This window comes from Falco rusticolus, chromosome 10 (assembly GCF_015220075.1).
Source record: "Falco rusticolus isolate bFalRus1 chromosome 10, bFalRus1.pri, whole genome shotgun sequence".
Lineage (NCBI taxonomy): Eukaryota > Metazoa > Chordata > Aves > Falconiformes > Falconidae > Falco > Falco rusticolus.
In genome coordinates this window covers 26394018-26416362 of record NC_051196.1, presented here as the reverse complement: position 1 = coordinate 26416362, position 22345 = coordinate 26394018, and the positions used below count along the sequence as shown (strand labels likewise).

The 22345-nt window shown below is 37.9% G+C and overlaps 1 protein-coding gene across 1 annotated transcript in view; it reads left to right on the top strand.

Annotated features, from left to right (window-relative positions):
• Window positions 1–22345, top strand: part of GNAS (GNAS complex locus) — a 158361-nt gene that overhangs the window by 105495 nt on the left and 30521 nt on the right. The window contains exon 5 of the mRNA XM_037402750.1: window positions 12316–12413. Coding sequence (XP_037258647.1) covers window positions 12316–12413 — 98 coding nt within the window. The remainder of the gene's footprint in view (window positions 1–12315; window positions 12414–22345) is intronic.

Below are 22345 nucleotides of genomic sequence, written 5' to 3'. Positions count from 1 at the left end.
ATTTGAGAGAGCTGAAGCATTTAATTTTAATAATCGAGCTGAATGGGAATGCACATTAGTTAAAGGCTTAGAAATGAGGTAGTGACCTATGTGTTGATGTATTGGTACAGATCTGAAGGCATACATGTAATTACTGCTGTTGGGCTTGTGCTTTAAGATTATATCATGATAAATATACATTTGTTTTTTAAAAAATATGTTAAGTGATTTAGAAATTATAAAATGAGCTATGCTCATCGCTGAGGCACTCTGGTAGAGACAAGACTAGTTGGTTTGCTTGAGCAGTACATTTGAGAGCTTGTCTGCGTTTCTGCTAGAACTGCTTTTTTAGTTATCTCACAGTAGCTAAACTTTGTAGGAATAAATTTTCCGTGTGACCAGATTAATACATGCTTTATAGGATCAATGTGGTATATAAGAACAAAAGCCTCACAAATCAAAATTTCAGGCTGTTTTTACTACTATTCCGTCAGTTAAAATGGAAAATAAAAGCAAATGGTGCTCGTAGTTGAGGCTTCTAAATGGCATTTCTGTAACTATTGTACTTTGATGCATTTAGCTCAACGCAGTTGTATGTGTACATCTTCAGTGTCAAAAATCAACCTTATGAGTATTTTCAGTAATTCTAACTAGGTGTGTATCTGTTTGAAATTTAGGGTGGTGTTGGGTTGGCTGGGTTATAGAAGTGGTACTTTTGTTGCTGTTCTGCGTACCAGACAGTGGTTAGGACATTTTCTTCATCCCTAGTACCAACGAGAATAGTGACCTTTTTCTCAGCCCTTTCTTTTTGCTCTTACTTTTAGAAGAGGAAAGGAAATCCTCTCATTCTAAGAACATTTCTCTTTCCGTGATCAACCAGTTTGAACCAAGCTGCCAAATAAAACCTATTTATTTTGGGTCACAGTCCCTTTATAATTCTCTGGTTTTAATGCTATCCAAAATAGCAGAACAGTATTTACAACTGTCTATTTTTAATTGATCTGGATTCAACTGAGGAAGATGTCTCTTGAAAATACCATAGTAACTTCAGAAAAATGGTATTCAAAAAGTAGTAGAATCAGAATATTAGCTATTGAAATGCAAAACAGCCGGGGAATCACTGCAGCCTATGGCTCTCTAGATTGGGGAAAATACGTGTTTAGAAGAGGTGATACAATTTTTAGGGTGCTGGTGAAATTGTTTGCAGTTTTTTTGGTCCCAGTTTATTTTTTTATTACACTGCTCCATTGTAGTTATTTTGAATCTCCCACTACCAGTGCTGCTGAATAGTTTTATTATGGTTTTTGAGTGGTGTCCTTGAGGCTGAGCTTTACCACATGCTGGCTTCAGCCTCAAAGCTAGCTTAGCATCCCCTCTGCCCACAGCCATCCCTTCCCTCTCCTCCCCACCATGATGTGCCACCCTCACTTGCGCCAGAAAAACCTTCATTGGGTCCCCAGCGTAAATCAAACCATTGAACCGATCCAGATTAAAAATAACCTTGGTAACCCTTACTCCTCTCTTCTATTTTGGGGAGGTTATTTTTAACAGGGATCAGTTTTGAGGGCTGGTTTACAACATGGCCTGAAGGCAGTGTGGTACAAAATAAGGTGGTACAAGTTGTGTAAAACATTAATGTGCAGCAGGGTCAGAGGTGGGGATAGGAGTCCTTACAATTGTTTTGACCCCAAAATCTTCAAGAAAGAAAGAAGATTATATAGTCTCAGTAAGAAAAGATGTGAACTGGGATTTCTTCACTGCTGAAAGTGTTCCTTAATTATGTAAGCAACAGAACAAAATTACCCGTCCCTCTAGATAATCACCCTGAGGTGTATAATGATAGATATAGTATTATTATTCCTGTCTAAATACATCATGGAAGAAGAGAGCGGTTCTGGTTTGACAGTGTCACTAGCTTTATAATGTAAAGACAAACATATTCCCTTTAATGGAGGATGTTTCCCATGAGGCTGTCTCAAATATCACAGATTTTGGGGTGCACAAATAGGCAAAACATTTTCTGTGTTGGGTATGCCCGTGGGAAGCTGGGAAAGGTGGGAGACAGAGCCTGGTTTCTTGGGTGTCTGGGTAATGCTGTGTGCAATTTGGGTAGCTATCACAGCGAGAAAACAGGAGGCTCTTGCTTTTTCTTGTCCAGACTCTATAATTTTGAGCAATTCACCTCAATATCCTATATACTTTTTTTTAATGCCCTATAGATCTTGTTATCTGTAAAACAGTGGTAAAATGTGTATCTTCCAGATGCATCTTGAGGCGCAGAACTGGTAGAAAGTGGGGATATGTGAAGTATTTTTAACTCAAGAATTTAGTGTTGTTAATGAAAAGGTATGGGGAGTATTACAGACCATATCAGCAGAGTGATGTGGTACTAGATCCTCTGAAGTAATCTTTACTCTTTACTTTTTTTTTTTTTTTTAAATCTCCATTATCTTATCTACACAGAGCAGCTCCTTCTAAATAGACTTCTGTATAATCCAATTGAGTTTACCTGATCAGAGTTTAACAAGACTTGAAGCTGGTTTTCCTATACTTTAATAGCAGAAATAAATTCTTGAATACAGATTAGTTAAAGAGTTCTTTTGAAGCCTTCTTTTAGTATAGGACTCTGAGGTACACAGCCGCTTGACTTAATTTCTCTTTCTCATAGCTAAAACGTGTAACTAGTAATGATTTGCAAATAAATCTCTGGGTTTCATCCACGTGGATAGATGCCTGGTATGAATGTTTTATTCTTATGAATGAATAGCAATATCTACCAAATTCTGACATTGCTAACCTATTTACTGGAAGCATTTATTATTTTTTTTTTTTAATTCCAACTTCAGTCTGCAGTACCCCAAGTTTTAGTTAGGCTGTCGACTAGCCCATTGCATCATACTAAGAAATATTATGTTGACACAAAGCTTTTTTTATGAAAAATTGAAATGAAAATACATTGAGTGTAAAGTATCTGACTTCCTTGGTGACTAGACGTTATTTTAATAAGTCAAAGCAAATACTATCGCACAACTTTGTTTTCAGGTTCCCAGGAAATTCCTGGTGGCCATCTTTTTTGACAGCAGTTGTCATAGCAATTGTTACCTCGAATGGCACGTTTTCAGATACGCAGGAATTCCCCAGTGATCCCACATGGCTGCTGCAGCCGTGCTGGGAGCAGCTGCCTGCTGTACATGTTGGAGAGGCTCTAGAGCTCTGGGATGTGAGCGCTGTGACTCAGGGGTGTCTGTTAGCACCTGGGGGGAGAAGCTGGTGCAAACCGCTTTCAATACCATGGATTTTACAGATCCTGTTTCTTTTGGTCCACAAAAAGAAAGTATTTGGGATTTCTGTAGGAGCATACATAATTTATGCAAAACTTCTTTTATTTACAGAGGAGAACTTGATTTGTCCTACCTTCTAGTAATACAGATTTTATTGCCAGTAACAGCAGTTTCTAACTGCAGTGGAACTGGGGGTGCTATTCTTATGCTTCGGTTTGTTACATGCAATGAAATAAAACACGTTCTGTGTATGAAGTGAAGGTATTTTTGGCTAGAAAATTAAAGGAATGTGCCCTCTGAATTCTGCAGTGCTTTCACTGAGGTGTTCACCTAGTTCGGTTGAAATCCCATGAAGTATTTCCTTAAATTGGAGCGTCTACAATCCAGGACCTTTGACAGTGGGCATTATCTGTACGTCTTTTCTGTAGTGCCGTTGTTTTTTTGTACTACAAAAATACCACCCTATTTTTTGCTTTATTATTAATTTATTTGATTAGCACTTGAAGTAAATGCTAATGCTTTATTCTGCACTTGTATTTCTATCTGGTACATTCCCACCATACCATATTTATAGGTTCATAAGTTCTCCTTCGGAAATTCATTTGAAGAAATCGTGACTTAATTTTTCTTGATACATCTTCTTTGTTTTTCTCAGAGCAGTCTTAAAGAACAAGAACAGATTAATTCAATTTATGTTGAAATGGAAGAGCTGTCAGCTGAATTAAACAGGAAATAGGCATAAATTCAATATAGAAATTCTCAAACATTTTCTGGTTTTAATCACAGTAAGAGGGTATCACAAAATACTGGTGTATGCATAGATGAAATAAAATTATACCTGTGAGCCTGCCTGATATCGCGATGGCTTGAGAAGAGTTTCTGTGAGAGGCTATGTGAAGACTAAGCAACAGGTAAATGTACTAACTGCCCTGTGGACATGGGGTTTGAGTGTGCAACAAAAAGTGCCGCTGGGCATAAAAATTCTGTAACGTGCAAAGTCTCGAAAATGTGACAGTAAACATGTTTCTAAGAAAATAATTACTTTGGTGTTTAATTTACATTGTGTCAGGTGAGTAAAGGATGAACTTGGATGAGTGTGGAAGTAACTGAAAATAAAGAAAGTGAAAACCACTGTGATCTATACTACATTTTGATTCTGTGGAATATTCTTTGCCCTTTTTACATGTCACCCTCAGTGCTAAATTTAAAGTTGTGTTTTATTATTCCAGTACCAAATACAGTATATTGTAGTGTGGCTAAGATGTACAAAGTTACCTTTTTACAGCAGGGAGACTTAGATGGAACAGGGCGACAGGGAGTATACCGTTGTTTTTTAAATTCCATCATAACTTCGTAACTATGTCAGTTCCCAAATCTTGAGAGAGATCCACAAGCACAGGCCTTTTCCCTTGTCAAACTCGAATGGAAGTTGGCAAGAGCTCATGTGGGAATGAAGGTGTGTGGATGAACAGGTATTTGCTTGTGTGTTTGCTGCGCGTGTGACTCTGACTTCTGATCCTGCCTCAGATCTGTTGTGCCCACGGCTGGCTGGAGCCGTGACGGGTATCATGTTTGCTAAATGCAAGTGTCTCTTGTAGTGGAGTCCTGCTGTTCAGAGAACCAGCAGGTTGTCTGGGTTTTCAGCTTGCCTTTGGAGAGTACATGACATTTCTTCAGTGTTCGGTAAAATTCAGAATTTCTTAAGCTCCCAGGAGATTGGGGTAGCTTTTTACTCTAAAAAATAGAGTCCCAGCAAATAAACAGAACTTTTAATTGATCTGTTGTAGTTGTAGGTGAGCTGATTTCTTCATGTAGACTGTGTTGCGAGTTTATGAATACTTTTATGAATACAGATTCTGTTTCTCCAGAAAGATGGTAAGATGATTGGTGATCTGTCTTTGGGATTTGCCTGACTTTAGAATGAGGAGGAACTATTGTATCTTTTAACCTTTTTTGTTGGTAGAAGTTTCTGGCAAAAACAGGCTTTTTGTTTCCAACCTGAGAGGGGGCAGCAAAGTTGCAGTGTGGGTGCAACCCGTTATTTGAAATGGAGTTTGTTCTTAGCACTGCATAAGGTATAAGGTAATTTGATATGGCTGTTTATTCTTTATTCATTACACAAAAAGCAACTAAATGATGTAGTATGAAAGACATTTCCAAACCCTAATTTAAGGCTGAAAGGAAATTTCTCAAGAGTTTTATTAAATCTTCCTTCTTAGCCTGAGCTCTACAAAAATAGCTGATGGTTGAGACGCCTCTATAGCTGCTCTCTGCTGCCCCGAGAGAGAGCTGGAATTGTATAGAAGACATCTTGGTGAGCCTTTTGTGCTATCAGCAAGTTTAATCCATTAATGAATGGCCTTCTTTCTGTGTATGAGTATTCTCCGAAGAAGCAGAACAACATTGATTACTCGGTTTAAAATTGCGGAAGAATCTTTATGAAAGGGGGAGTAGGGTCCACATCTGCCAACTTCCATCTTGGTGCTCTCACCAAAAGTGAGTTTGTCCTCCCTAATGAGCATGATGTGCTTGAAATAGGAGTTGTGTGAAAGATTTAAATCTGGGCAGTGTGCTAGTATCAAGAGATTGAGTTTCTGTGGCAATTAAACCTCTTGTGAAAGTAGAAATAAAAGAGAAATAGTGTGATGTTACGCTAGTGAGGTCTTTTAACCAAAGGCATTTTGTAGCTTATGGGTATGGAATTGTGTGTTGGCACATTTCTCAAATACTGTGGTGTGTGTTTTGAAACTCTTAACAAAGGGGAAAAATGAAAATTCAAACTTCACAGGAGTTTCTTAAATTTCCCATTGTCCGTTCCTTGCAGCCACATCCAGTTTAATTTGTGCTACTAGAAATGTGAAGATACTGTAAGCAATAATGGTAAAAAATATTTCAGGATCATTCTTTTCTGAGCATGAAAAACTATTGATGATGAGACGGAATCCTTACTGAAAATATTTCTGACTCAGTTATGGGAAGTGCTGAGTACTCTGGCCTCTCCCAAAGAGTTTTGTATTCAGCTCTGGACATGTGCCAGTAACTGGAGAATATCTTCAACTATTTGTAGGTATGTGTTTCCTTTGTGATATCATCGGCATATTTTCCCTAAAATAGCAAGCAATAATTAACACTTGTTCACACCATTAGGAATGCAGATGTTTCCCTATTCAAGTAAGTGGCTTATTAAACTGTCTGATTTGACAAATTTAACACATTCTAGTATGCCTGCCCAAACACGGGGGAATGACAAGGTGCCATCAGTTTCCTTCTTTGAGCAGCCTTACAGTCAATAGTAATCATTTGATTTCAGACATGAGCAATGAAAATTAAATCAGTTTGTCATGTATTTACCTATCCTGGAAGGAGAAAATCAACTTGTGCAGTTTGTCTTGGAATGCACCATGCTGCCCTGCCGTCCTGTGACCTTGTCTTGTTCTAATGCAGTTTGTTAGTGGAATGCAGCAGAACTGCCTGACTGTCATGAAAGTAAAGTTCATGTGCACCCAGCTTGCAGAGTAGGTTTGTAAAGGGCTTTGAAACCAATGGTCAGTGTTATTTTCAAAAGCTGAGCCCGCTGGGAAGCAAATGTCCTCCAAGATACTATTTTACAGTTAGAAGCTGGTTTGGTTTGACCTTCAATCATTAGCTTTGTAAGTTGATGACCTATTTAAAACTCTTATTATGAAATGTGCAGCTCTATGGGACAGTGAACTTTGCCCAGGAATTGAAACCCAGTTTTAACCACAACATTGTGTAATGGTTGTGCACATCTTTTAGTAGGTAAGGTTTGGTTTTTTTCAATGGCATTGACTTTTGCTGGAATTGGTAAATAAGCTGTTCTAATGACAGATCCACCCTATGTTATATTTTACAAAGAAAAGGTAATGTTGCATGTCCATGCTAAGATTCCTGTGGATGGGGTAACATAGTGGCAAGAACTGTGCCAGTATTTTTCCCTGCCAACATCCTAATGCCTATAAAACATTGCTTCACAAACATTTTTTTTAAAGTCTCTCGAGTATTTATATATCTGGAGGGAACGAAACCTTACAGACGTTATGTCCAGTTTTTCTCTTTGATTTTCTGCTAACATTTTATCCTTTTAGAATGCCTCTCAAAAGCTGATCTTGATTCCTTTATTTTTTTCCCAGGCCTAGAGTTTGTCTCTTGAGGGTTTGTTTGTTTTTTTTTTACAACCAAAACGCTCAACCTCAAAGTTCTTTAACACTTTGTCTGGTTTGACTTTTAATAAAAACCTGTTTACCTGTAGCCGTTTATTCAGTTTGCTGAAGTTTTCTAATACAAGTAGGTTTAAAACTTGATTAGACTCTGCATTGCCCCTTTTCTAATCCAGAATTGTGTCAATAAGATCTGTCTGGAACAAAGTACTGTTTTCCAAGCATCCCTTTTACATTATGATTTCCGCTGATGGGTTTTTTCTCTAGAGGTCTGCGTTGATTCCTGTAAGTGAATAGAAGCGATTTACTAATGTTGCCTATTGAATCATTCTATTGGAAAACTTTTAGCAGGTGGAGAAAGTGTCGTCTAATAAATAAAACATTAATACTGAAATACATTTCACATAAATATGACTTTTTCAGTATCACAGTGTTATGGTATGATGAGAAACGAGGCTTCCTTGCCATCAGCAAATCATGGTCCTTGGTACTTGAGTTATTTAAGTAAGACCACAGAACGTTTACTTAGAGAGTGGATTTTCTTTTTTATAGTTTCATAGAAGCATAGCCTGTTAGGGGTTGTGCCCAGAATTCAAACTGCACCCCTGCCCAGCCTGAAGCCCTGTTAGTTCAGTTCAGATTTGTGTCATGTTTTCCCTAAGCGTTCTACATAAGAATTTCTCCCTCTTCAGGGTTATGTTAGCTGCTTTGAAAAGTGTAAAGTCTGATCTGGTGGTAAATACATGCTACGATCTTCACATAATTCTTAGGAAGAATTAGCTTCTCACCTTCCTTGGTGATGCCGTGCTGTCATCACTTATGTTGACTTTTGTTGCTTTACACAGCTTCAGCTTTAAACAGGATCTTGGGTGTGTATTGGCTAACTGCAGCATTTTTTTTAAATGGAAAATGACATAACTTGAATCATTTTTTTCAGTTTTAAGTGTGTATAGGGCAGGAATGGATAATATGAGCATAGTTTGCAAATGCTATGGTTCATTTGGAACCTAACATTTAAATCCTGTTTATTGTGGAATGTCATCGCAAACCAAATTGTTATTTGGTATTATTTGTTTATTTTAGCTGCTTTGTTAGGAGTTCCATTTTGTCCTGTAAGAGAAACCTGTGTTGATGCTGCTGCAGAGTCTGTTATATTAGAATGTGCCAGCAAATGAATCAGTGTTATGGAAACAAGAGGCAGACATGTAAGGACTAGTTTTCTGGCTATTTCTTTTCAGGAAATTTGCCTGCTACTTTTGGTTAATTTATTTCTGAACTCATTATTTTTAGAGATCTCTTACAAGTTAGATTTCTTTAGCTGAAAAAAACCCCAACCCCGTTGCTAACTTCATTTTTCTAGTGGCTTCTGAAGCTCCTGTTTTACCTAAATACATAGCAAATCTTGTGGGTTTATTTGCCTTCCCTGAGAGTAGCCCCAGGTTACATTCCATGACTCAGTGGGATGCTGAGGATTTCTTGTGTTATTCTTTTTCTTAAATATTATTTCAGAATTGTGGTTAGTGTAGGTGTATTGGGGAGGAGGGAGAATCTGTTTTTTTGCAGCTAGCTACTGTCTTAATTCCAAAATCAATCACTAGTACAAGTAGGCTTCTAATAAAACAAGAATGGAACTCTGTAAGCCTGCTTCCAACTTCTCTTTGGTGGAAACCTTCCTAGTTCGCAGTTGTGTAAGCTGGGTCAGCATTAGTCCCAAAATGTGTGAAGACATAATTGATGTGGCCTAAAGACAAGAGGTTGTTTATTAATAAAAGGCTATCATATTTGGCTGTCATAAGTCATGTAGTTCAGTTTTAAAAGCAGAATGAAAAGAAAGGCAAAAACCCCACTATGTCTTAGTATAAAAACCTATTACTCATAACTTGTAGATCCTGATTTTGAAATGCCAGTAAAAATTTCAAAGAATGTGAACCTAAAAGTCTTTTTCCATTCCACATGGACAGTTACTAACCATATTGAAAAGATTGCACAACTATTGCTGGTTATAGTTCATATTAGCAGGGCAGGCATAAAGGCATTATTAAGTATTTTGTTGTTAATTTGGCCTAATGAGGCACAAATATTGATCATTATCCTGTTATTGTAATCCACGTATTTTCTTAGAAATTAAGAACTGCCCTTCAAACGCAGGGAGGACTCTTCTGAACAGTATGTAGCTGTTCTGTTAAACTAAATCCTGGGGGGTTTATTATGTGTTATGCTAGGGCCAGGAGCTGGATTTACTTTTCATCCCATTTTAAGAGTCTGATTGCAGAAGCCACTCCAAATGTTTCTGCACAAGGTATGATGGAGTTCATAAGCTGTTTGAAATAATTGCTTTCTATCAGTTCTCTACCAGAATGTCATAGCTGTAGTGAGGAAGGAATTTTGTGTCTCATTATTGTGGCAGAGTTTTACTGTGCTCGGAGTTTTTTTCATTAAGGCACTGCCTCTTTTCACTTTAAATGTACGTTTGTAGGGGATGAAGAATCTTTATGTTTTATTGCATTTTCTGTAAACTTATCTTTGCCTAGTTACTTACTGTAATGTGGGATTGAAGTGACTATTTTGGGGTATATTTAGAGATAATTGGCTTGGCAGATGCTGACCCCAGTTTGAAGTAGATGTCTATTTTAGAACTGTGTCTCTGCCAAATAGTTCAATTAACTGTCTGAAGTCTGGTGTAAGTTATCTTGATTAGATGGGAAATTTAAGTGATGTGTGTCCATTTGAATTGGCCTGCTGTTTCAGAAAAAAAATCTTGTACAATTGACAATTCAATTTTTCAATTTCCCAGCTTTGTAGTAATGTTGAGTGACTCATAAGATGTTCTGCATTAAAAGACTGTTACTTTTAAAAATAAATACATAAAGCCACCCCAAAATGGGTTTGGTTCAAATACAGTGAGACTCCAGATATTCTCGCTTTCTCCTTTACTCTCTCTTCCTACTTCTTTTTGCTTTGGAAAGATAGTTTTCTCACTATGCTGTGAACCAGTTGAAGATTGAAGGCAATTGACAGTCCCCCAACTGCCAAAAAATCGGAAACCTTCAAAATGAAAGCATCCAATGAACATAATTCCAGTAGTGGGAGAAGGAAAATTGAGGACAGGAATTCAGATTTTGATTCATCTTTTGCTTCCTTTAACAGCAAATGGTTGTACAATCTACAAATACTAACAATCAAGTAAAATCTTCTTATGTACTTACAAAAGAAATCTAGCTGCACTTTTTGTTCATGAACAGTTCATAAAAGCAGGGAACAAATTGGAAAGATATATAAGTTTTATATATAAACTTTATAATCTCTTTAAAAGAAATTAGAACAAAATTCTGCCACAAAGAGTTTTTTAGATGTGTGCTGTTTACTATCATTTATGTGTGTGTGCAGTTAATGGATATTCAATAGCAATAAAAGCAAGATCAAATATATATTTGATAGGTTGCTTCCATCATTGGTATTCACAACTGTGTGATCACATAATCACATATGCATCTTACACCTGCCAAAAAGAAGATGGTTTGAAGCTCTGCATCACTAAATTTACTTTCTTAAGATGCCACTTAAAGCATCTACTGTTCTGGTACAGTTCAGGTGTTAACATTCTGGTAGGAAAGTGAATTTTTCAAAAAGATATTTTCAAGTGAAGTCTTGGAATTCACATTTGGATGTGACCCCTTTCTTTGTGCTACATTGATAGTATAAGAATGCAAGAAACTCATAATCCCAAGTGAGGGAGAGATTCCAAAGCTGAGTTAATGAAGGAACCTTGAAGCAGTACAATGGCTATTTAAAATATATTCTTTAAAAAAAATAATATATTTCTACTGTAAAGAAAAGGGGTGGGCAGAGAGATAGAATATATACAACAACTATTTTAAAGGTCATGTGGTGTCCTGGATTCAATAAAGCTGATTTGGAATAAGTTACTAGAGTCACTTAAAATCAGAATAAAAATATTTAGTCCAAAACACTTTAAAAGGTCTGAGAGAGCGCCAAGAAAAGTCTGTGGTTGTTGATAAAAGTAATGCCCACAGTGGTGTGTGTATTTAAGTCACTCGGCCACTGCTGTTCTTTCTAAGTCTATTCAAAGTTCTTAGACTGATAGCCAGAAATACAGTTCGCCCTGCTGGAGCCAAAGTGCATCTTTTATATGCAAAAGGTAATGGGCTTCTGGTTGTGTTTTGTACTTTTGTTATAGTTTCAACAAAACTGAAGCATTGCATTTTTGGCTGGCTGCTTTCATATGTTGGCTTATAATTTTTAAGGTTGACAGAATCAAAACATGATCTAGCTTTGTATTACTGTATTTCTTCTGTAATTCAATATCTTTTTACACTGTAAAAGAATAAATTCTGGAAATACTTTGAGTTAAGTGATACAGAGTTAAGTAAGGTACAGATGTCTATATAGTCTTCAAAGATCCTCACTGACTTGGAAAGTAAAGTAAAACCTAATCAGCATTTGCTACCTTTATGTAAGAATTACTGAGAAGTAGTGTTTCGCTAAAGAAAAAAAATAATCTTGACAGCCAGATAAATATAACGTGCAGTGGAATTGTGAGTTAAAGAACAAATGTTACCAAATAGTATTTGTTGTTAAAAATGCTAACAGAATTGTCTTTAATGATGAGTTAACCCTTCTTTCAGTATACAGTTGAACTCTATCAAAACGATTGAGAAGCAGTTCTTTATGTGTTAAAAAACATTAAAGTCAAAACAGCTAAGAAAGCCAACTGAACTGTAGTCAGGTTCTAAAAAATGTTTAAATTCTTTTGTTGAATATGCTACCATTTACTGTTCATTACAGTGGTAATGATGTGTTACTGTTTGATTCTCTTCACACACTCCATTTTGCTAATATCATTTTTACTCTTTCAGGAGTTTTATGAACATACAAAAACACTTTGGCAAGACGAAGGTGTGAAGGCCTGCTATGAGAGATCTAATGAATATCAGCTGATTGATTGTGCACAGTAGTAAGTATTGTTTCTATCCTGCTGTATATTGACTGCAATATACAGTTTCTTTAAATTGAATGTTAATGACAGTGATTTTGGGTGGTCCTGATTCCTACTTTTCCATGCCTTGGAAAAGGAGTGTATGCTTCATAGTGAATTATTGGTAATCAGCTATTCAGAGAGGCAGGAAAAACTGGTGTTCAGTTAGACAAGAAAATCTGTATTAAAACCTTGCAGATGCTTTCAAATGGTGGCTGACACCTTAATGCAGTGGACAATTGTATTTTCTCAAAGACCAAATTTTCTCCTTCTTCCACTTAGACCAGTTCCTTTCTAAATGACAGTTTCAGATACTGCAGCAAGTTTTAGTAAGGTGGAAAGTACATTTGTGTGAAACATGCCCATGTTTGTAGCTTTTGTTTTTAGTGCAGTTTGTTTATCTGAAAACAAAGAGATGGCAGCAACAGTCATGGGTAGCAGCCTATGATCAGTCACGAAGACTTTGCTTGTGTGCCTTCATGCACATATCTGAAAATGATTCATATGATTCATTCTCTTCTGCTATTTATACGACTGTGATAATTAGTATTGTCATGAGAAAGTGGTGCTTGTTTGCAGTTATCACATATAGCAATGCGGTACGGTTCATAATTTTTTTTATGATAAGATGTTTGTGATAATTTTACCATTCCTGGTATTTTTGTAGCGTATACTCAAGAATTGTAGGACTTAAATATGGAATATTAATGGTTAAAACTATTCTTTGTTAGTTTATACTCTCTGCTTCTTTTGGAGAAGCTGAAATAAGGTTTAGTGGTCAAGAAAATGTAGATTTCTCGTTTCACATGATGATGGACAGCTGTAGTTTGCCTACTACTGCATTTTTATAAAGAACACTTGATGAAATGGTATTTGTAAGGTTCTTTGTTTGTTTAGGTCGACTTAAAGGTAAATCAACAATTAGCTCTGTTTGAGAAGAGACCAGGGAGATAATTTTACTATGACTTGCACAGCTCCAGGTCTTTAGGAGCCTCTTTGAAGTTTTGCCATTGTTTCTAGCGTGAATTTGTTTGATCTGTAGCGATGTCTTTTGCATTAGGTGACTAATGTTTGATCACTTGGCATGGATCTCTTTGCAAGTTCCCTTGCTACAAAATAAGAAATACTCCCAAGAGTTTCATTTTTTGTCAACTCTCCAGTAAATTTTGTCTTTCTAGTGTAAAGCTGATAGAAATGGGGGGAAAACTAATTTTGTTTCTGATAGTGATTATTTTTTTGTTTCTGGTTAGTGTTTGTCAATAGCCAGCTTCTATGATGAGAAGTAAATATTGTTAAGCAGTAAGGCCGTTTTCTGTTGCCCTTTTTTGGAAGAGGAACAAATTTTGTTCTGCCTTGAATGCACAAAAGAAAGCTAAAATTCTTACCGTCCCTGATTTGCTGGAGATCAAATTTTTTATAGATCTACAAAGAGGATGGCCTTTGTGATGGTTTTACTGTCCTGCTCCATCTAGTGGAACACTTAATTCTACATCATGGGTTGTTGAGCCGAAAAGAAACCTTGTATGTTGCTGACAAATTACAGATTATTTTTTCTAAGATACTATTGCTGTCTCCTAAAAATGTTTCGTAATTCTAATATTTATTCTATTTGATAGTAAAGTATATGACATTATTTCCTTGCAGAAGGAGCTTTATAATTGTTAGTTTTGGTAGTTCTTGTCTCTGTCATTTTCGATCATGCAGTGGCATTTTTAATTACAGAATATGTGAGGTAAGAGGGTTTTAATGGCAAAATGTTTGCTTGGATGTTAACGTCATTTTGAAATCCTGAATGTGTTTTTGTCATATTAAAGTTTCAAGGGACCTGATGAAAATGACTTCCTGTAAAATCTGACATGATTGATTGCCTTGAAATTAACCTGGTGAGCACACCCTAAAAAAAAATGTAACAAAGGCAAAATATAAAATGTTGCTGAGATTTATCAGGTGAAGACTATTTTAATTTGGATGTGCAAGCTACTGTCATTAGGGCTAATAGAAATTAAAAGAGAAAGTTGAGCAACTGTGTTGGTGCTATCAGCTCTTTCAGAGGAGAGTCTTGGGTTCTGAACTTTTCCCTTTTGAAGTCCCTGTTTAAAACAAGAAAGGCATACTTAAAATGGAAGGCGGAAAAGTGGCTTTTGTCTTTCAAGATCAATCCAGCTTCCAAAAATCCCTTTTTGTTCTTGAAAGTTGAATAAATTCTTAAATATTAATGGATTCTTTGTTTGGTGAGTTACTTCAAAATTTAAACAATGTTTCTTCTTCACAAAAATTAACTTTTTATAGTTGTTCTTAAAAATTCCATTTTTTTTTAAACTGTCATTTTTTGAAGTGTGACTTGCTTAGTGTAAAGTTTGTCTTGGTATGGGCTCATCTAACATTCTGCATTTTTTAAAAAGAAGGTTTTTTTCACTCTTGGAAGTGACACAGTTATACAGAGGGAGCTTTGCAAGGAGTTTCTGCCGAATGTTTAAAAATCAATTTTGTCTGTGTTTCAGCAGGGAACAGTGAGGCGCGTATCTCTTACAGGGCATTGTTTGGCTTTCAGAAATGTTAATATCAACATGAAATTCAGTTCTGTTTCTGCCAAACCTGCATGTAGTGTATGCAGTGCTTCTTGTGAGGGGTCCTGAAGAGTTCAGGGCTGGTCCGTATTGCCTGCCCTCGGGGAAGCAGGCACATTGCAGGGCTTGTGGTCTGCTTGGGTGGCAGCTGTTCCAGGCAGCGGACCGCGGCAGCACCCCGCATCCTGCCTGATGCCTTCTGGGAACTGGCACAAGCCTTTTCCCTCCTCTTATTTCCATCTCTTGTTAATGGTGTGATGGTGGCAGCGAGGTACTGGGAAGTTCATGAGGAATTACCTAGTTCCCTTCTGTTCGAAATTCTGCTTTTCAGGGTTAAAAACTGGTTCTCTGTGTAGGCAGCTTAGCCTACAAAAGGTCCAACGGAAAGGCTTCTTAGAGTTAAGGACTGTATGGCATAGCTGCAGGATGCTGGAGCATCTTGAAAAGAAAGATGTTGGGGGATGGGGGCTTAAGCTCTTGTGCTAAGGAAAGGGAACTGTCTGATGAGTTAGGAACTCTCCTCAATGAACAAAGGGTGAGGGGGAAGCCACTTTTTGATGCTTGTCCTTTTCCAGAAAAGTGGGAATGAGTATAATTTTCAGCCTAATGTATCTACCTAACGTGAACTTAGGTGTTTGGAGTCTGGGAATGGTATTTTTCTCCTGCTCCTGAGCAGCAACTTTAAGTACTACAATACTGCTGGCTCACTAGAATTTCTCAGTGTCTCCCTGTAAGAAGTCAGTGTTAATATGCACTGTTATCATTGCTCCACCAAGTTCCTGGTTGCATTGGCTCAGAAAAGACAAATTTATCAAAAGCGCCAGGTACCGTCCTGGCTTTCCATTTAAGTGCACTTTGTGATCTTTGGAGGTGTGAAGCCGGGAGGCCTGGCTGGTAACCTCATCCGCTGGAGAGCCCTTCTGGTATCCTGCCCTTTATCCTCAGGCTCACTGGCTAAATGAAAATGTCACTTTGGAGGAACCTTGTTCATTTTGAAAGAGTAGCTGCCTCTGCTCATCGTGAGCTTTGCTGTACTTCCTGCCTAAGCATATTTTACAGGGTTGAGAAGCAGAGAAAGGAAAGGAGGCTGTTTCCCTTTTCTTGTCTGGTCTTACTAAGTAATTAGTTTCAATTCTGCTTTTAGAGGTAGTGTGCTTCTGTGAGGTTGTCACCAGTTTCTCTGCGAGGAATGTACTTCAGCTGCGAGGAGGGAGCATTATCTATGAGGAGACCGAATTTCATTGCTCCTGCATCTTGTGGGGATGTATATAGAAGAGAACAAATGTTTGTACTGAAGCTGCCATGTGATACTGCTCCTGGCTAATAATAAACAGAAGAACACAGAAGCACCTAGAATATACAAACCCCTAAACGGTGATAAATAAATTACTTACCGTCCTTCATATTTCTTCCCTGAAGGCACAGGATTGCATTTCATTTAGAATATATTACCTTGAATATTAAGAATATAGGAGCTATTTCCACTGTAATGTGCCGAGACCTGTTTGTCAAATATATGCCTTCTGTCAAATGTAAACAAACACGATTTCTTTGAAGTGCTCTTGTTGCGAATACTTCTACCTTGGTTTTCATTTGAGGAACTCTTTTCTGAAAGCCTCAGGAATACACAGCAGAACAGTCAGAGTAAGTAGGATACTCCCCTACGAATGTGCTGGTTGTGGCACAAGGGCGTGAAGGATGCTAGCAGTGTCCTGTAAGATCTGACCCGAAGCCTGTGGATGTCCTGAAGAAAATGGCTTTGATGTCAGTAGCCTTTGAATTAGCTATGTAGCAAATCAAAAGCAAAGCCTGGGTAGATGAGCCTCCTGGTGCTTTTTCTGGACTTGCTAATATTAGCCTGTGCCCACAGATCCTTGAATTTTTGCTTTAGTTAGCTTTGGCCACCAATTTGATTTTATGCTTTGTTTTACGCTGTGCTGTCTCTGTGTATCTCCTAGCTGGCGCTTCCTGGTTTTGGCTGGGGTGGAAAAGGAAATAATGTGAGAGACAGTCTTTGCAGCCCATTTCACACCCTCCGATATCAGGAAGGGCTGGAAGCAGCATGCGGGAGCCCATTCTCATGCTATTTCCTGCCGCCGGCCGCGCCGGCTTTTCTCCTGCCGCCTGCCATTTCGGGGAAGCAGAAAGCACGGCGAGGTGACTGGTCGTGGTGCAGAGTCGTGTTTCTCGAACTTCAGCACCAGCAGAGCCACTCTGATAGCTTGGAACTGTGCCAAGCTGCTCCAGAAGAATTTTATGAGAAGTATTTTTTAAGATGTTTGTTTTAAAATACTTATCAAAGAAAGGGGGGGAGCGCAGCTATTAGCCAACTGCTGTGCAGGGCTGCTGAAGGATCAGCCGATGTGGACGTGCTGGGTTTTTTAATTTCTAATTTGTTATGGGTTGTAAATTCTTTATGTTTTTTATTAAGATTTATGGTGTGTTTTATTTCTGGATTTGCTGACTTGTAGAGACCAATTAAGAGCCCCGATCTGAGGGCTTAATTATTTTCTTCCATGTTGATTTCACTTCATGACAAAGTTCCCTTCATGGAACATGTAGTAAAGTGTGTTTGCTGAGCGTCTCACCTTTTTAAATAGTGGCTGATTTATCAGTGGTACTACTGTTAGTCTGGTTTCTTGTTTGTATTATTCATAACTTCTTTTTTTTTCTTCTTCTTACTTTCTTTCCACTTGATGTGATTTTGGCAGAGTAGTTGCTCTTGTCTCCTCCAGTTCTGCAAGCTATGTCTGCGTACTCACATTCAACAGGACAGGAATTTCCCTGGCCTTTATTCCTGGCATACATGAGCTTCTTACGGACATTAACAATTATATTGTTAAACATTCCCGTGAGGAAGAATAATAGTCATGTCCCCTTTCACTGATCTAAAACTAATGAGCTTGCCTACTGCTCTGTAAATTCTTTGGCAAGCCAAGGAATAGACCCAGATAATCTTAACTTCTAATCCTTAGTTTTGACTATAAACCCCACCTTTATTCCAGAGCACTTAGAGATAACTGAATTAGGGTCTTATCCCAACTCTTCTTCAGCCTGAGGGAACAGAGGATCACATTTTTTAAAAAAAGGTTAAATTTTAATTAAAAAAAAATTAAAAATACAGCCCAGGTTATATTTTCTCTGCAATCCAGTGGGGTATTATGTTCAGAAATGGGTTGCTCTGGATGGTGGGAAGCACAGTAACTCCTGTCTTCGCATGACTTCAGTGAAGTCACTACCAGCAAAATGAGTCCAAATATAAAAGTAGTTGAATTACACCTAACTACTCCGTGTCTCTGCCCTTTCTTGCTGATTGTCAGTAGCAGGGATGTGCCTGCTGGCAAGTGCTGTGAAAATGAGATAACCTAAACTTAGCCAATAAATGGATTATGAATCCAACACGTGTCCCCACTGTTGTCACAGCTAATCATAAATTCATAATTTCAAGCTACGCTCAAACTCAGATAAACTTCTCTGTCTTCAAAATAAATTACATCCCGGTATGAAGAAAAACAAAAGGTGTCCTGGAATAGCTTCCTTGAGTGTTACGGATTAGGAGCACAGATGAGCGAAAATATTAAAGGTGATGGGTCACAATGGCAGAAGGACCTTTACAAGTCCGAAATGTGAATAACTGAAGAAGTCGTACTGCAGGCTTTTGAGGTCTGTGCAGTGCCCACCACATCCCTCTGAATTATCGTGAAAGGGTGTAACTGTTTGCTTCAGGAATCCGATTTCTGCCTCCACTTTCACTCACTCTGCCACTTGTAACACCCCCCACACCCCCATTGCCTTCATTCTTTTGCTGTTTTTATTTATTCTTTGTTCCACACATCTGTTAATGTGTAAATTCCTTTCTGGCCTTTGGCTGCAGATGCAACTTCCTTTCCCTGTCTAGTTGTAAATGTGAGGGATTTATCTTCAGCTGGAGGCAGGGCTGACCTGATCTGAAGAGCATGAAAAAGCTGGGTTGGAGCTTTCTCCTGATTTCTTGACCCACTTTGCCTTTTAGTTTAAGTGTATTACTTACATTAGTCTGCAAGAGTTAGGGGTAAACCCTAGTGCAAGTGTTCATGGACACCTGATTTAGTGGAAATGGACGTTCCTTTCTCAGTGTGTTACCTTTGCTTTCACATGCAAATGGCGCGTTTCCTCATATAACAGCTATTTCTTTGTTTCAGTAACAAGTTCACAGCACAAAACTTCCTCAGGTTAGGCACATGCTTGCTCAAGAGTATTTTTGAAACTTTGGCATGAATATTAACATTTTATTTAAATAAAATTTGTCCATAAAATAGTAAGTTTCCTCTGTGATCATAAGTAGACATCCACGTGATTTGTTCAGTGGATAGCTTTTTCCTCTGACAAGTAAGTTTCATTTTGAATGGCAAAAGCACATCAAGACAGTGTCATGAAGGCAGGACTAAATAACAAGCATATTGGCATTTTAGTTAGCTGTGAAGAATGATGTGTTGAGTCCAGTTGGTAGTTTGCTCAGGATGTATCTCTTAGCTAATATTTTACTTTAGTAGTCTGTTTTAAAACCAAAGCCAGTGTTATCAAAGAATGTGAATGTATGAGTAACTACTACTGTATAAACCTAAGAGTGATGCAGCTTCATAAGGTAATTCTGTACTAAAAGTATTTGGCTACAGTTCAGAATTCTGCAAAGTTGTTCTGTAGTCCGGTTTCGTGATGGTTTGCCTATACCCATAGAGTTAACTAACACAGAGTTAAAAATAATTCACAGAAGAGATTCCCTGTTACTAGTGGTAAAAATGGTAAACTGTGTTGTTTGATAAAGAATATCATGCTTGCACCACCAAATGATTTAAAACATTTTAATAAATGAACAATACAGATAAATGACAAAATGTGCATAAGCTCTGAAATTCCAATTTCAAACAGAGAAGATAAAATAATCTTGAGCTTGTTTTTAAAGCAAGTATCAGATGCATATTTTTGTAATTGCTTTCAAGTCTGTCTGGTTCAGTAGTGTCTGGACTTACATATTTCTGATACCTATCCATGCTTCTGCTTTGTTTTTTGTGGCACTGTTCTCTGCAAACATGCAAATGCAGTGGAATTTTTTTTGTTGGTGAAGGGGAAGCATTGAAATGCAATACAGCAGGAGATGGATTATAAGGCAAAACCTTCTGTTAATTAAACTTATAATTTCTGCATTTTAATGGCAACAGTTCCCCATTCCTTCCAAATATTTCTTTTTCTGTCCTCAAAGTTTTTGTTGTGGCATTAATTAATAGTGCAAGAGAATATGCTAGAAATATATGAAAAACATAGCAGTGAACTACACTGACAGGGTGCTTGTTCTGCATGTAACTGTGTGTGATTTGTATACATGTGCATACCTAAAGCTAAACTTATCTGGGTTAGTTACGCAAAACAGTTAAGAGCTGCCATCTTAAAAAGTCGTTGTTCCAACTTTGAATCAGGGAGTTGTGTAGGGCTGATTTTTGTTGATTATTTGTTAAGTTTTGAGCCTTCATAAATAATTTTCCATGTAATAAAATGACTGGTATTTTTCAAACTACTGATATATTAGTAAACAAGATTTCATGTGTGCATGCAAAGCCCTCACTCAGAGCCATTCATTTTGAGTGATTAATCAGTGTTGTTACAGACTTGACAGAAAAAAATTTATTCAAGAAATTGGTTTGTTGCACTGTTAGACAAGATCATTAAATGCAGCTGCAAATGTACATTACTATATGTTTTTACTTTCAGTAGCCTAGATTTGTCCTTCTAGGAACTCTCTTTAAGTAGATGGGAGTTTCTACTACTGCGAGCTAATTTATTAACAACAGGTTTCACAAATATTGATGATCGCATAGATTCCTTGGTGTTCTGCCGAGCAGCCTTTCATCCTTTAAGCAATGCCACACATTCCTGGAGTGAGGGGATCTCACTATTGTAGCAAACACTGTATGGGACTACCAGGGCAAAGCTGATAAACGGACAGTTGGTGCACTTAGAGCAACAGGCCCAACGTTTGACGAGGTTTGACATGTTCAAGAAGTCAAACAATTGGCGGAGCTTCGTAACTGTTGAACGTTTAAGATTCTTTGGCTTACCGTCACTACATGTGGATCTTGTAGATGTTAGTGCCCATTTTTCTGGTTGTCTGGGTTTTTTTGTTGTTTGGGGTGTTTTTTTTTCCCACTAGGCACAGAATATACTTTTTTTTGATGGTAGGGAAAGTACAACAAATCCTCCCTAAAAATAACTGTTTGCTGCAGGTGAAACTTCTCCTGTAATGTCAGTTCTTTAAAAAATACTGATACTTTTAGTAAATGTGAACCAATAAAATAGTAGATCATTGTGTATACAGTAATCCTTAAAATCCTCTGGGTTTTGTGAAAGCAGGCAGCGGTCAGTCTGTGTTAACAGTGAATTAGGATGAGAAGTTAAAATAAGAGGAGGAGTTGTGTTTATGTAAATTCTGTAAGGTTGTCATGCACCTAGATGTACTAGACTTTTATATTTATTGAAGCTTTACCCATTAATTTAAAAAACGCGCTCAGTTTTACTGTAGAATTCCCGTAACTTTATCAAAAAATAGAGCAAACTACATCTTTAATTGTTAGTATTGGACTTAATGGTATAGTGCTCTCGGACTACTGTAGTGGTATAAAAACTATAACTGTCAAGTGTTGAGAATCAGTCAAAGCAACTGTTAAAACTCGTGTATTAGTTCCTGAGAATTAATGTTCACTCACCCTTTCCTCCCATGCTTTTGCAACCTCCCTTTGTGCAAACGGCAAAAGCCCTGAATGAGGTTTGTTTTGAGCTGTGATTCGAACAAACGAGTCAATGTGATACAGACCCAAGCGGAATGAAAGACTTCCATATGGGCTGGAGCAGCCTTTGCTAGGAATCCCTCCTGCCGGAGGAAGATCTGCAGATGCAAAATACAGGGCAAGCTATAAATAGATGCTTGAGGAAATGAGAAAGAGTGTGGCATTGATTGCGTCATTTTTACATTTAGCATTCTTGAGGTGGATTTGGTGGTAGGAGTGCCGGGACCGCTGATGCAGGGTGCAGTGCTGGGCAGGCGGTGGGGTGCTTGCAGGGAGGGCACCCCTTGGGTTTGTCTGCTGCTGTGGAAGGCACAGTGAGTGCTGCTCCATCAGGAAATGCCTTGTTGCAGTGATGTGCTTCCCTGGGTGCTCTGATAGCAGCGAACCGCGGAGCAGGTGTGACCATTATTTTTAGGATTTTGCAGTTTACTTGCCTTGGTGGGTGAGTAGCTGCTAGAACTCTGCCTTACCTTGGGATCTGCTGTTTCTGATGTTCACCACCAGTAAGCACAACAGCTTTTGGAGC